The sequence below is a fragment of the Lissotriton vulgaris genome, chromosome 9 (assembly GCF_964263255.1).
Source record: "Lissotriton vulgaris chromosome 9, aLisVul1.2, whole genome shotgun sequence".
NCBI classification, from domain to species: Eukaryota; Metazoa; Chordata; class Amphibia; order Caudata; family Salamandridae; genus Lissotriton; species Lissotriton vulgaris.
In genome coordinates this window covers 628,931,626-628,945,029 of record NC_141697.1, presented here as the reverse complement: position 1 = coordinate 628,945,029, position 13,404 = coordinate 628,931,626, and the positions used below count along the sequence as shown (strand labels likewise).

At 41.9% G+C, this 13,404-nt stretch overlaps 1 protein-coding gene across 1 annotated transcript in view; it reads left to right on the top strand.

The window, feature by feature from the left end:
* Nucleotides 1–13,404, top strand: part of LOC147691992 (cytochrome P450 2G1-like) — a 708,782-nt gene that overhangs the window by 462,821 nt on the left and 232,557 nt on the right. The window contains exon 5 of the mRNA XM_086938281.1: nt 11,357–11,533. Within this exon, the coding sequence (XP_086794407.1) occupies nt 11,357–11,533 (177 nt within the window). The remainder of the gene's footprint in view (nt 1–11,356; nt 11,534–13,404) is intronic.

Genomic DNA, 13,404 nt, shown 5'->3' with positions numbered 1-13,404 from the left:
GAGTCAGTTGTTTTCTGTAGATAACCGGTCAATACTTTAATTAAGAAACTTTTTCCTGTTCCAGCTTGACCACTGACATACATTCGGATAGGTTGAAACTATGTGCATGTGCATTCTTTTTTTTCATATAGAAATCCATGGTCAATCTGTTGTTTCACTTACTGATATATTTCAACATTTCAACATTTAGTTGTTCTTCAAAATTTCCTAAGTCCATAATTTCTTCTTGAGCTTGATGCATTGCTGTTTCTACCCCATTCATGGCGATTGCCGCTTCATTTTCAAGAATTGGTTGTCCTACTGGATCTTGACTCAGTGGAACAGAACTTTGACTATCTTGAGAACTGTCTCTAGCAATCTCAGCTGCAATAGTAGCTTCTTGATCAATTCCATCGTTCAACATTGTCAAATAATTTTCAAAAACAGTACATTCTATGGTGTCTTTACAAGCATTGAAGGAATCTTCATAGCTCTGAAAATCTCCAAGGGTGCATCCTTGATCCATAACAGCATATGTATATGAGGACCACCTCCAGCTTGATACTCCTTTCTTCAAAAGAAATCCACAACTTCTCCAAGAGAAGGATTCTTTTTATTGCAGATAAAAGACATCATAGCTTCAAATCTATGATTTAAATATCTGCATACATTTACAGGATCCAAAGAGCACAATTCTCCAGGTGTCTTGTAATCAATATTTTTTATATACGAATTTGACAAATTTGCCTCTGGGAGAAATTCAAGTAAATCATCCCAAGCATAATCAGCACAGCTTAGGGTAAGGGATCACGTTGGAGTTCCTAAGTTCCTTAACATGCATTTAAGTTCTCCATGACAATGGTACCAATATTCATTAGTACCACGCTGACATGCCATCAAATTAATCAGCTGAGATTCTAAATGATCATCTCTCTGATGTACTTTATCCATAAATTCCTTAGCTGAAACAATTTGAAAATGTACTCCTGTTTTCAATTTGTGGTTGACTGCATATGAAAGTCCAGACAAGTCACTCTCAAACAAAAGATGAAATATATATGGGATACATTGTAGAAATCTTGGATCTTCTGCATACAATCTTGTTGTCCGATATTCAGATGCAGGAATCTGCACTGATCGTTCATCATATCGTCCACCTTTTCCTGTTGGGAACAACTGCGGAAAACAACGAGCTTCCAAACTTTTTCGCATACACTCATGGGACTTCCCTTTGCTTTTTTTCAAGAAAGGATTTTGAAGTCCATTATCGACGTTTTAGCTGTAGTTTGCTGCCGTTAAAGCGGCGATAATTTTAACGCCGTCCTTGTAAATATGCCCCAAAGTTTTGGAATGTCGACATTCCCGTCTCCCATTTAAATAGGCACAAAGTATTTAGTGAAGTGCACACTGTGAATCGTGAAGCAACAGTGTCTGATTGTGATCGATAAAGAATTGCCCAATGTTGAGTACAGAGTAGGCAAATTGTACATGGGTTTTTGTAACATCAGTGGCTATTCCTCGAGCCCTCTCCTGAGGTTAATGCAAAGAGTTGTGTACTTCTTTTGCTCGTAATGTACATAATGTTCTGTCGTCTCAGTTTGCTTTCCCCTCTGTCATGTAGAGGATCCTGGGTAAATATAACGGCTTCTGTACAGCCAGTACCTTTCAACCCTTCCCCTAAACTGCTTACTGCCTGTTACCATAGTAACAGTTCATGGAACACTTAACTGAGCACACAGGTCACAAATTCACCACACAATGTTGCTTATCCAAACAGCAAGTGTGCTGGATTTTTTAAATTTTCCATAGGAACCGTTAATCGCAGCTACAGACTCTGGTAAAGAGTTAGCCTCAGTATTATACTTCTAGTTTTCTACTTTTGATTTTTAAATCTTCTCAGAGCATATGATTATCACACTATATAATATAGCCTTGGGTGCTAAATTCCGTTCCGCTCGCGGAATTTGGGTAATTTCGCGTTCCGCGGAGGACGCGGGATTGCCAAAAACTATGGGCTTTGTGGAATTTTTGCTTGTTCGCGCTTTCAAAATGCGTGTTTGCAAGATATTTCACCCCGAGCACGCACACAGCATTCGCGAACACGAAAAAAGAATCACGAACGGGTGGAACAAGCATTTCCGCGTGTTAGCGGAACTTTTGCGTACTCGCAGAGATTTTTTATCATTTCGCTGAGCTTTGCGTAGAGCGAATAATAGTAAAATGTTGTCAGAAAAAGAAGACTTATACACTCAGTTTTTTTATTGACTTTTATTAAAACAAACATAAATAAATAGTAACGTAACTTTAACATAACAGTATAATGAACAAAAGGTGAGACGGACTCCAATGGTAAGAGCGACGGTAACCTGTAAAACAAAAATGAAAATATGTCTTTAAAATTAGATCGATGTGATTGAATGAGGTGAGAGATTACATCTTTATGAAAGGCAAGATCATTTTTTCTCACATGCACACTCAGGGTAGTGCACCCTACCCCTCCCACAGAATCACCCTCAACAGTAGTCTGTAGGGCAGCGCTGCCTGTAGGTTTATGCCTATCTTATGGTATAGATGGTATTTAAAATGAGACAGAGATGTGACTGAATGAGGTAAAAGATCACTAATTAACATAACACTTGAAAATATTGCTTGTTCGCACGTGTGCAGTGTGCCTGATACATCCCACCCCTCTCATAGGCCCGCGCTGAAGAGGTGTCTGTATGGAAGTGCCTGCTGGGTCAGATCTACAGTATGGTCCAGCAGGTCTTTAAAATGATTCAGAGATGAGACAGAATTAGGTGAGAGATCACGTCATTATGCAGGACAATATTGTTTATTTGCAGCGCGTTTAATTGGAGGCATTGTGTATCTAGGCCGCTCTGCTTACCTTTTGGTAACACTGTTTTCAGCAAAACTCACAACTTGAAGTCTACTTTGGTTCTATACTGCAGTCTGTATTAAATTCAGCCTTGATTTATTTATATGCAGAGTGGACAGCAGCGTCCATAACTTGAAAAGAGAAAGAGAAACAATGTGAGAGAGAGGGAGAGAGAGAAAGAGAGAAAAAACGACATTCAAAGTGTGAGACAGAGAAAGTAATAGATGGAGCAGGAGAGGTAGTGTTGATACTGGAGAAAATCTTTGTAGCTCACCTTTTTGCCTCTGGTGTGTGTCCAAGCACGTGCCGGTTTATAGTGCACCCTCAAGTTTAGTGATCTGAAAGATAAATAGTAGTAGTAGTACAAAGCTTTATTTCGATATGAAATATCTCAAAAAGCACATTGGCAGTTAAAAATACGATTCATTTTTAAAAAACATTAGATAAACACTTAAACAGGAGTACAACAGTAAAAGATCATTAAACCAATTACAGCTCTGGACACAGTTAAAAAATAGTCGCCTTGTAAAATAACATAAGTCTTTCAGTCTGATCACCCACGCCCAACTAAGGAATTTAGCCACCCCACAAGCTAGGGTGGTGTAAGGATCTGTCTGCAAAATTCTGAGGGCAGAAGAGGGATTCTTGGTCTCAAGCTGACGGCAAACAGGTTTTAACCATTTTGAGATGGGTTTATTATAAGCGGGACATACGAAAAAAAAGTGTGGGATAGTTTCAGGTGCATCGGTACAAAACGGGCAATCAACAGGTGTTTGGTTGGGTGGTTTCCACTTACAAGTGCGTTCACGAACCGGAAGAGTTCCCAGTCTGTACTGAATGTAAAGTGCCCTATCTCTGGATTTCCTAATGAAATCCAGGTAGGGTTCAAGACGATGTACTGTCTTGTGTCGGCGGAACTCATCTGTCAACCTGCCCAGGTTGGTATCTCTAGAATCTTGGGCATCAACCCATAACCAATAAGCTCTCTTGATTTCCAGTTTTGACACCGATACACCTAACTCCCATGCAATATTAAAACCAATAGCCAGTAAAAGCTTCTTTACCCTAGTGAGCCAAACAATTTTATGGGACCCCTGCATATTCATGACTTCTCTTAGGCCATCTGCATAGCTAGATAGCTGAGGTGTACGCCACAAACGGGCCCAATAGAGAAGCGGGCGCAAAATAATGAGATCTTTAATTGATCGGCGTCCCATGTCGCACTGGAGTGGTTTGGTTGGAGTGCCCCTAGGTAATGAAACAAGCTCTCTGAAGAACTTATTTTCAGCCGTAACAACGGGATCAACGTTGTTGAAGCCCCAGAGCTCAGCTCCGTACAATGCACTACCTACTGCTTTTGCAGCATAAATCTCCAGTGCGGGTGCTATGAGTCTGGATATTGAGGCTCTGTGTTTCCTCCCTATGACTCCCAGAACATGCTTGTAATTCAAGGCCATTTTCTCAATGTGTGGGTGCCATTTCAATTGATCAGATATCCTTATCCCTAGATAGTCAAATGTTTTAACACACTCTAGGGGCAACTCGTCAAGTGTAAGTGTACAGTTGGCTTTCCTGCTAGGATTAAAATAATGGAGCTTGGTTTTAGTTGTATTAATTGCCAAGCCCCTTAAGTTACAATATGTACAAAAGCGATCTAAGAGCTTCTGGAGCCCCATTGGTGTTTTAGATACCAATAGCGTATCGTCCGCAAAGAGCATGGCAGGGACTTTAACACCGGCCAGGGTAGGGGCGTCAGCATCAATGTCAGACAGAAATGAAACAACCCCATTAACAAACAACGAAAAGAGGGTCGGCGCCAGGACGCATCCCTGGCGGACACCTCTATTTACCAGGATTTTGATGGTTTTCTGCTCCTGTGTACCCCACCGAATGCATGCATAATTTCCATCATGCATACGGGCCAACAAATTCAGAATGGGCAAAGGAAACGCCATCTCCCGCAAAACCATCCACAGACGCTCTCTGGGAACCAGGTCAAACGCGGTCTTTAAGTCAATAAAGGCCAGATACAGACCGCCCTTACCAATGGTTACTATCTTCCAGTGCAACAAAATCAGCCTAAATGCCTGGTCAACAGTGCTTGTGCATGCCCTAAAACCTGCCTGGAATTGGGAGATGATGTTGTTCTCCTCCGCCCATGAAAGTATCCTCTCCAGAAGGACCCTGCCAACCACCTTCTGACCAGCAATAAGGCTGATTGGACGATAGTTGGCAGGGTCGCCCCTTGGTCCCTTCTTATAAATTGGGATCACCTCGGCCCCTTTCCAAGAGCTCGGAACCGGAGTCCCTTGAAGAAGGGCATTAATCAAAAGCGAGAAGAACTTAGCCCATTGCTCAATATTGGCATGGAATAGATCGCCTGGGATGCCTTCCTGGACCAGTGCCTTCCCAGATACAATTTTGTTAATGGCTGCCTCGACTTCTTTTTGCCCTACAGGATCGATGAAGGACAAAGATAAATAGAGTTAGTAATAGCACAGTACATACAACTGCACACGTATATTTCTGCGTTATGCCTTTGGACACTCAGGATACTGTATTACATCAACTTCCACTGCAAGGAGGTGTCTGTGCACTCTTTTTCTCCCAGAGTATTATACCCATGCACTCCCACTGCATAGCGGTGAGTTCTCATTACTGCGTACCCAGACTGCTGCACCCCATTGACTCCCAGTGTCCGGAGGTGAGTGCCCTTTCTTGCGCACCCAGACTGTTGCAACCCATCCACTCCCACTGCCCGGAGGTAATTGTACATTCATACGCACTCAAGTTGCTGCACAATATGCACTATCTCTGCCCACAGGTGACTTCTCGTTGCTTCAAAAACAAGCTTCTTTGCTCACCTTGTACCATTGGCGTGATTCAAAGAGGGTCCACCACGTGTGGAAGCAGCCTTCTTATGCGTTGTTACGATGGCCACACATCATCACAGAATCCTCAAACGTTTGGCTTTGGTGGTGCTGGGGGGGGGGGGGTGAAACGGCAATTTGTGAAACACAACCTGTTATATAAAAAGGAAGATAAGATTGTGCGTCATTTGTTTATCAAAGGAGAGAGGAAGTGAGAGAGTAACTGAAACGAATATTCACAGCTCACCTTTCTGTCACCGGTGTGTCTTCCACCACGTGCCGGGACACACCCTGAAGCTCTACATCTAAAAGATAGTAAAAGAAAGATATTATGATTGGTAATTGTTACTATCTTAATGTGGAGTAGAATAACATCGCCCTTTCACACACCTTCCCTCCTTCATTAAAAATACAACTATTTGTACAGTTCCAACTTGTTTAATAGGCTTCAATTTATGAAGAATTAGTAGATTAGTAATGTTTTCCATCCGGTTATAGAAAACAAGTGGTGCACAGTGATACATGTGCTTTCAATCATCACGAGGGACAGACTTTTGACCGACTATAAAAACTTTCCTGCTATAGAAAAAAAATACAAATGTAATAAAATATGGTATATAGGACTGCGCACGCCTAAATCGCTGTGTCGCCCTTTTGTATCCCTTTTGTATCCAGTCTGCTGCACCCAATCTACTCCCTCCGCTGCGCACCCAGGCCTCACTGCTCACCTTTTCGTGGACAGGGTACGTTCTACATCATGCAGTACTGCTCTGCCACCAAGAAGTCTCATATTTGGTGCTGAGTCTTGATATCACTATGGCAAAGGGCATACTCGTGCACCCATCTTCATCGCACGTTCCTGACCCGCTCAGTCCTTGCTGTACCACTAACTCAGTGACCAAAGAGGCCACGCACGTGGTGGTGGGCCCCCTGTTCGGTAGTTCGGGCCTACATGCGGCATCCGAACCACCAGGACGGGCCATCACAGCACTTGCGATGGAAGCAACTCTAAAATGGCGTAGAGCATGTGTGCCCTGTCTTTTTTATTGGTAGGGTCACGTGTGTTGTGACGCATGTGCTGGATGGGTGTGGTGTGGGTGCATACCAGCCATGAGGGAGTGTGTGTGTGCTGTTCTGACAACTAGACCTGGAACTAAGAAATCACTACAATGAAAATCTAGGACATGTAGCGTTGTTGTGTTTTCCTGGAAGCGTAAGCAGAGTGGGCTGGACTGATGTATGGCAGTGCTGCACGAGGCTGTGAACAATGACTCCGGAGGTATGGGCGTGGTTCCGTCGTGAGCTATATGAGAAATCAACTGATTTGGGTGTCTGTGTTGTAGTGCTGCTGTCACCCGGGTCTTACAAGTAAATGTGTCATTATGTCTGTAAAGTCCTACAACATAGCCAACATGGAAGGTACGGGGCATCACTGATCCTTCATTCATCCATAGTCTTTTCACTACTGAATGTTGCCTTAATGAGGCCACGTGGCGATTATTTATGGTGTACTGAGTTAATGGTACGTCTGATGTTTAGCGTGTGCTCACCCTGCGATGATGCGTGGTCTGAACAGGCTGCACTCAAAGCTTTGACTGTTACATACTGGACTGTATGAACTTTGAGGTAAACAAAACTACCATCGATGGTTATCAATTGCTCTGCAAACTAGGTCTACTGATTGCTCCCCATAACAAATTGAACAATTGCACTTCACGCAGTGCATTCTAACTTTCTAAAAATGGGGACATATGTCTGGTGGTGATGTTGAAGGTGATGCCCCCGAGGTACTTGGTATTGTCGGTTGTGGAGGTACATTTTGACGCAGTCTTCTACATTCTTTATGAGCATAGTTCACAGGATGCAGGGATTGAAGGTGCTTACACATACTAGCAGTGCCACAGCAGTATTTTTTTGTCTCTGCCTTAAAGAAATGGAGGATGAATTCAACGCTGTCTGTAGTGTAGATCCAAATCTGAATTCAAGTTGTGAACCCTACTGTCCGCAGTGTACATCAAAGGCAGTAGTCATCACAGTTATAGAAGAATGCTTTTTTCACTTATTTTAACAAAATTTGAATACATACAGTATAATTGTCTCTGCATTAGGTAAATCAAGGCTTAATTCCCTACTGTCTGTAGTGTAGATGCAAAGCGGAATTCAAGTTGTAAACCCTGCTGTCTGCAGTGTAGATCTTAGGCTGGACTGCATCACCTGTAATCACGATTGAAATAAAAGATGAAACATGTATGGAACACATTTTCGAAATATGTATGTTTTAGGGACATTATAGTTCAAATTGTGACCTGTGCTGTCCTCCGTGTAGACTGCCATTAAGTGTGCCTTTGCACTTGCAGCGTGAATGTTATTATTCAACTAAATTTATAACTGATATAAAATACGTTTTGGAAGGAAGCATATTAAAGGGATATTGTATAGATTTGATAGGTGTTATACTTAGTTTGGTTTTGTACTCTGCAAATAATGAATCAATAGTCTATTTGATTGTGAGCTCTGATGACCGCAGTGTAGGCAGGAGGCAGTGGTTAGCAAGAGTCCACGGCCATGTGGGGTTGAGTAGAGCTGCACAGTATTGGTAATTTAGCGTTTGTGCAGCCAGCGATGATAAATGGTGCACTGAGTTGGTGGCACCTGAAACAACAAGGTTCTGTGGAGTCTGCGATGGTGCGTGGTCCGGGCAGGCTGTGCTGATAGTAATGTTTTTTGTCTTGTGAATTCTGCCTTAATAAGGCCACGTCGCGATGATTTTTGGTGCACTGAGTTAGTAGTACCTGTGGCGCTTAGCGTGTACGTACCCTGCAATGATGTGTGTTCAGGGGGAGGCACAGTAATTGGAGTAATGTCATTTGGCGATTGAATTCTGCATGAATTCCATTTAAAAGTGATAGCATGCCTCATTGCTGACATAAAACTGTTCACTCTTCTTTGCGATGATTTCTGGTGCACTGAGTTAGTGCCTTAAATAAATCAAGGCTGAATTTCATGCTGTCCATAGTGTACATCCAAAGCTGAATTCAAGTTGTGAACCCTGCTGTCCGCACTGGAGATCGAAGGCAGAAGTCAGCACAGATATCAAAGAATGATTTTTGTCACTTATTTTAACACAATCTGAACATATACAGTACAATTGTCTTTGCATTAAATACATCAAGGCTGAATTCAATACTGTCCCTAATGTAGATGCAAAGCTGAATTCAAGTTGTGAACCCTGCTGTCAGTAGTGTAGATCGAAGGCAGTAGTCGACACAAACATCGAGGAATGCTTTTTGTCACATACTTTAACAAAATCTGAGGACAGAGTACAATTGTCTCTGCCTTAAAGAAATCGAGACTGAATTCAATGTTGTCTGTAGTGCTGATGCGAAACTGGTATCAAGTTGTAAACTCTGCTGACCACAGTGTAGATCAAAGGCAGTAGTCAGTACAGACACTGAGGAATGTATTTTGTCGCATCCTTTAACAAAATCTGAGGACTTAGAGTACAATTGTCTCCGTCTTAAATAAATCAAAGCTGAATGTCATGCTGTCCGTAGTGTAGATCCAAACCTGAATTCTAGTTGTGAACCCTACTGTCCGCACTGTAGATCGAAGGCAGTATTCAGTACAGATATTGACGAATAATTTTTGTCACTTATTTTAACAAAGTCTGAGGACATATAGAACAATTGTCTCTGCCTTCCATAAATCAAGGCTAACTTCAATGCTGTCCGTAGTGTAGATCCAAAGCTTAATTCAAGTTGTGAACCCTGCTGTCCGCAGTGTAGATCGAAGGCAGTAGTCGATACAGACATAAGTCTGCGGTGCTGTTGCGCTGAGTTCGCAATGGGCCTGTATTGAGGAGGCACGTGGTCATGACAGCAGCCATGTGGCTTAGTGAGGACCTTCTCTGTGGCAGAGCCTTTTTTCTTTGCAGAAGTGAAACATGCCCAAGGCTTAGGCTAATTATTTATACTCTTACAATGGAGTTACACACGTTGGACCAGCCCACTCCGCTTCTGCTTCAAGGGGGGGAGACAACGCAGCTACATGACCGAGATATTCCCCAGAGTCTGAGATAATATGGTTGCTTCCACTGTGCAGTATACTACAAGTACACATAGTATATCTACACGCAGAAATGTTTTTGGTTTGTATAGTGAGTTGTGTATAGCATATCACCGGTAGTGTTAGCATTGTGTTCATTATTGTTGATGTGCGAGTTCCTTCCCTTATACATAGTTGATTGCCACATCTCTGAACATTGAGCTAGTGTGCTGTTGAGAGGATATATTATTTTGGTAAGGTCCATGGTCCTGTTTTGCGCGGCCTCTTTAAGTAGTGGAGGGGGAGGGGTCAGGAAGGGTGGTTGTAGTGGTGGTGGCGCTAGGTGTTGTGATTTTGTTGGGTGTTAGAAGTGCATAATTAGCACCTCTATTACATATTTGTCTTTAGTTATGGGTGTGAGTTGGATGTAATTCACACAGTACATAGTCAACATCCCTACACTAGTTAAATGTTGATATTTTTTTGTTAGTGGTAAATTGAACTATCACCTGTTCTTTTAGTTAGCATTGTAGATTTGGTTTGTTGTTGAAAGCATGGGAAGTGGTGTTATTTTTGTTTTTTTTTGTATGAGAATGCCTATTTTGTCTATTATTAACGTAAGTTGTGGTTCTGGTTTGTAGCGATTTTCTTGGAGGAAGGAATCCATTTGAAGAGTGGTAATATTTGCAGTTTTTGCTACGTTAAGAACGGGATGATAATTAAAAAAGATAGGAAAAAAACAGATATGCTTAATGAACATTATAATTAGGACTTATCATTTAAAAAACCTTTGAAATTCACTGTAAAAACCTTCGGTTTCAGGCAGGTCATAGTTAGGAATTAACATTTAAAAAACCTTTGAAATTCACTGAAAAAAACCATAGGTGTCAGGCAGGTTATAGTTAGGGATTATCAGTTAAAAAACCTTAGAAATTATATATATATTCGTTCCACACCCATTGCGCCAATCTCCCCAGGGGACATCAGGACACAGGCACCAAGCATATGCGCAAATATTTTGTTTTCACAGTCTTCCTTTTCAGCTAAACCTGGCCTTGATCACATGACACAACCACAGTGCCCTCAGTGCTATTGAAAGTTCTCACGTGCATATGATTTTCATGAACATGAAAAGCAGACTTTAGCAAGATCGGCTGTAAGGACATACATAAAATTTGATATTTTATTACTGACATTAATACGCACATGTTACATTCTAGCCAAAAATTAAGTTGCTCTTCTATAATACCTGCTCACTGGTGCTCCTTGTCCTTATTACCACTGTGTGCTTATTAAAGCACCCTTGTAAACATGATATAACTTATATCCATATTGCATGTCATATTGTATAAAATGCAAACTTTCAACCATCAACTTCAATTGATTTGTTTAATGTGTGAAAATCATGTTCAAAGGGGAAATAAATATTCAAGGCATGCACAGTCAAGAGGGAAAAAAATGTTGACTATGGTTAATCAAAGCCCTCCTGAGTTGCACATGTCCCCAAGCTAGGACCATGAAAAAGAGAATAGAGATGATTGTGTAATGATTAGTGAAACTATTAAGCACTCTCCTCTTTTTACAGCTCTTTAATGTTTTTCCAAGTATTATGCGCCTGTTGCCTGGTCCTCATAACACGGTCTTGCGTAATGCGAAGGTGGTAAAAAGATTTGTGAAAGAGTACGTTAAAGAACATCAAGAAACACTGGATCCAAACAATCTCCGCAGCTTCATTGAATGCTTCCTCTTTAAAATGCACCAGGTAAGTCCCCAAAGGGGACTCCACAGAGCCTTCACCTGTTTATCTTCCATCAATGTAATTGTGTGTCCATCTGGTATAAAGTGATCTGATGTATAAAGTCCAGAAAAGTTGAAGTTTACAAAAAAATAAATGTCAACAATCTCTATGTCTATCCAATACATTCAATTAAGTTTATAAACGTATAAAGGATTTGTGCTTGCTTTTAAAATCCATTCTAATTTCTCCCAAAACCATCTTGATTGCCTCATTATTTTCTGTATTTATCCCTAGATCATCCTCTTTGTCCTTAGAGGATTACCACTCCCAGATCCAAGACAGAGCTAACAGGCACATGCATCAAGGTAGGATTTTGCGAGTGGTTAATTGCGATAATTAAGGAATCGCAATTAGGGACTCGCAAAAGCCTATGCATGTAGGAATCGCTATTAAAATAGCGATTCCTCAGATTCCTTATAAGCGACTCATAAATTGTGAGTCGCAAAAAAATAATGGCTTCCCATTCGTTCCTATGAGCCTACAGGCCTACAGGCCCTTAGGGATGAATGGGAAATTGCATGCGCAATTTGCAAGTACCAATAGGTCCTCGACAATTGTGCATGCAATTTCAGGGTGCAAGGGTGTCAAAAGGACACCCTGTTCCATCCCATGAAATTGATCTGTGCACATATGTTGTGCACACACATCACCTAAGGGCATGTGTGTGTGCAACATGAAACTTTGAAAAATGCACAAAAGTGAATTTTTCAAAGTTTTTGCAAATTACCATGAAATCCACTTTATGGTAAATTGAGCCCCCTATTAGCGAAATCACAATTTCTTTTACTTTAAAGCATTGCATTTAAGGAATCTCAATATGGCTGAGATACCCGCCACCCCCTCTCAACACAATCCCCAAAAGGAGGGAAACCGGAAACAGTTCTTAAAGTTTTTGGATGTGGGAGGGAGTGACCCTCCCGGCCGTATTTATTAAAACAAAAAATTAAAACATTAAACGTTTCATGTTATGTACAATTTCATTATCACATTGCGATGTTTGGCTAACCTTAACATATTCTCTAATACAGAGGTTCTCCTAGCCGAACTAGCATCCTACTAAAACATTCTCTAGAAACACTGAAATTGTACATCCTAACGTTTAAGGGCCAACGGCAAGGTCATAACCGGTGTCAAGATCCCTAACCAGACTTACCCCTCCCACTTGGGAGGGGCGACAGCACAGAGGCTTACCTCAAGTGCAACTACTAACAATTTCCCTTGACTTGACGGGGGCACTTAAGACTCGACGCCATTTAAAGGTCGTTCGAAGACTTGTGTGTGGTATCTAGAAGGTATCGTGGACCTCCCCCCACCCCACACAACTTACCGCATCTGCCGTCGCAGATGACACTGGCCCCGGGAAATTCCCCAGGAGGGGCTGTAACCCCTCCTACAAAGGAAGGGGCCTTGACCGCCTTTCCTTTACTTCCGGCGACCCGCCCTTAGACGGGACCGCCTCCCCATTGAGGGGCCAATGGCCACCTCTCCCGAGCGCTCCCATCCGTGTTGGGTGACGCCCACTCATAGGGATCTACCAATTAGTGCTCACCGATCATGACCTTACCGCCTACCAAAAATAAATACGACAATTCTTACTCAAACCTATGAAAACATTGGTCGCTACGACCGAAAGAACATGCTTAAAATGCAACACTACATCAAATCATTTTAATCGTAACAACCTACACGATATCCACCATACTTTATTATGATCAACAACAAATTGATACTTTCACATCCTGTAAACGAAACGGAAAAACATACTTATAAAATTCACTTTATTGCACAACAACTTGCTGTCCTCAGGGGCTGGTGGGTGGGTCAAAATTGGCTCT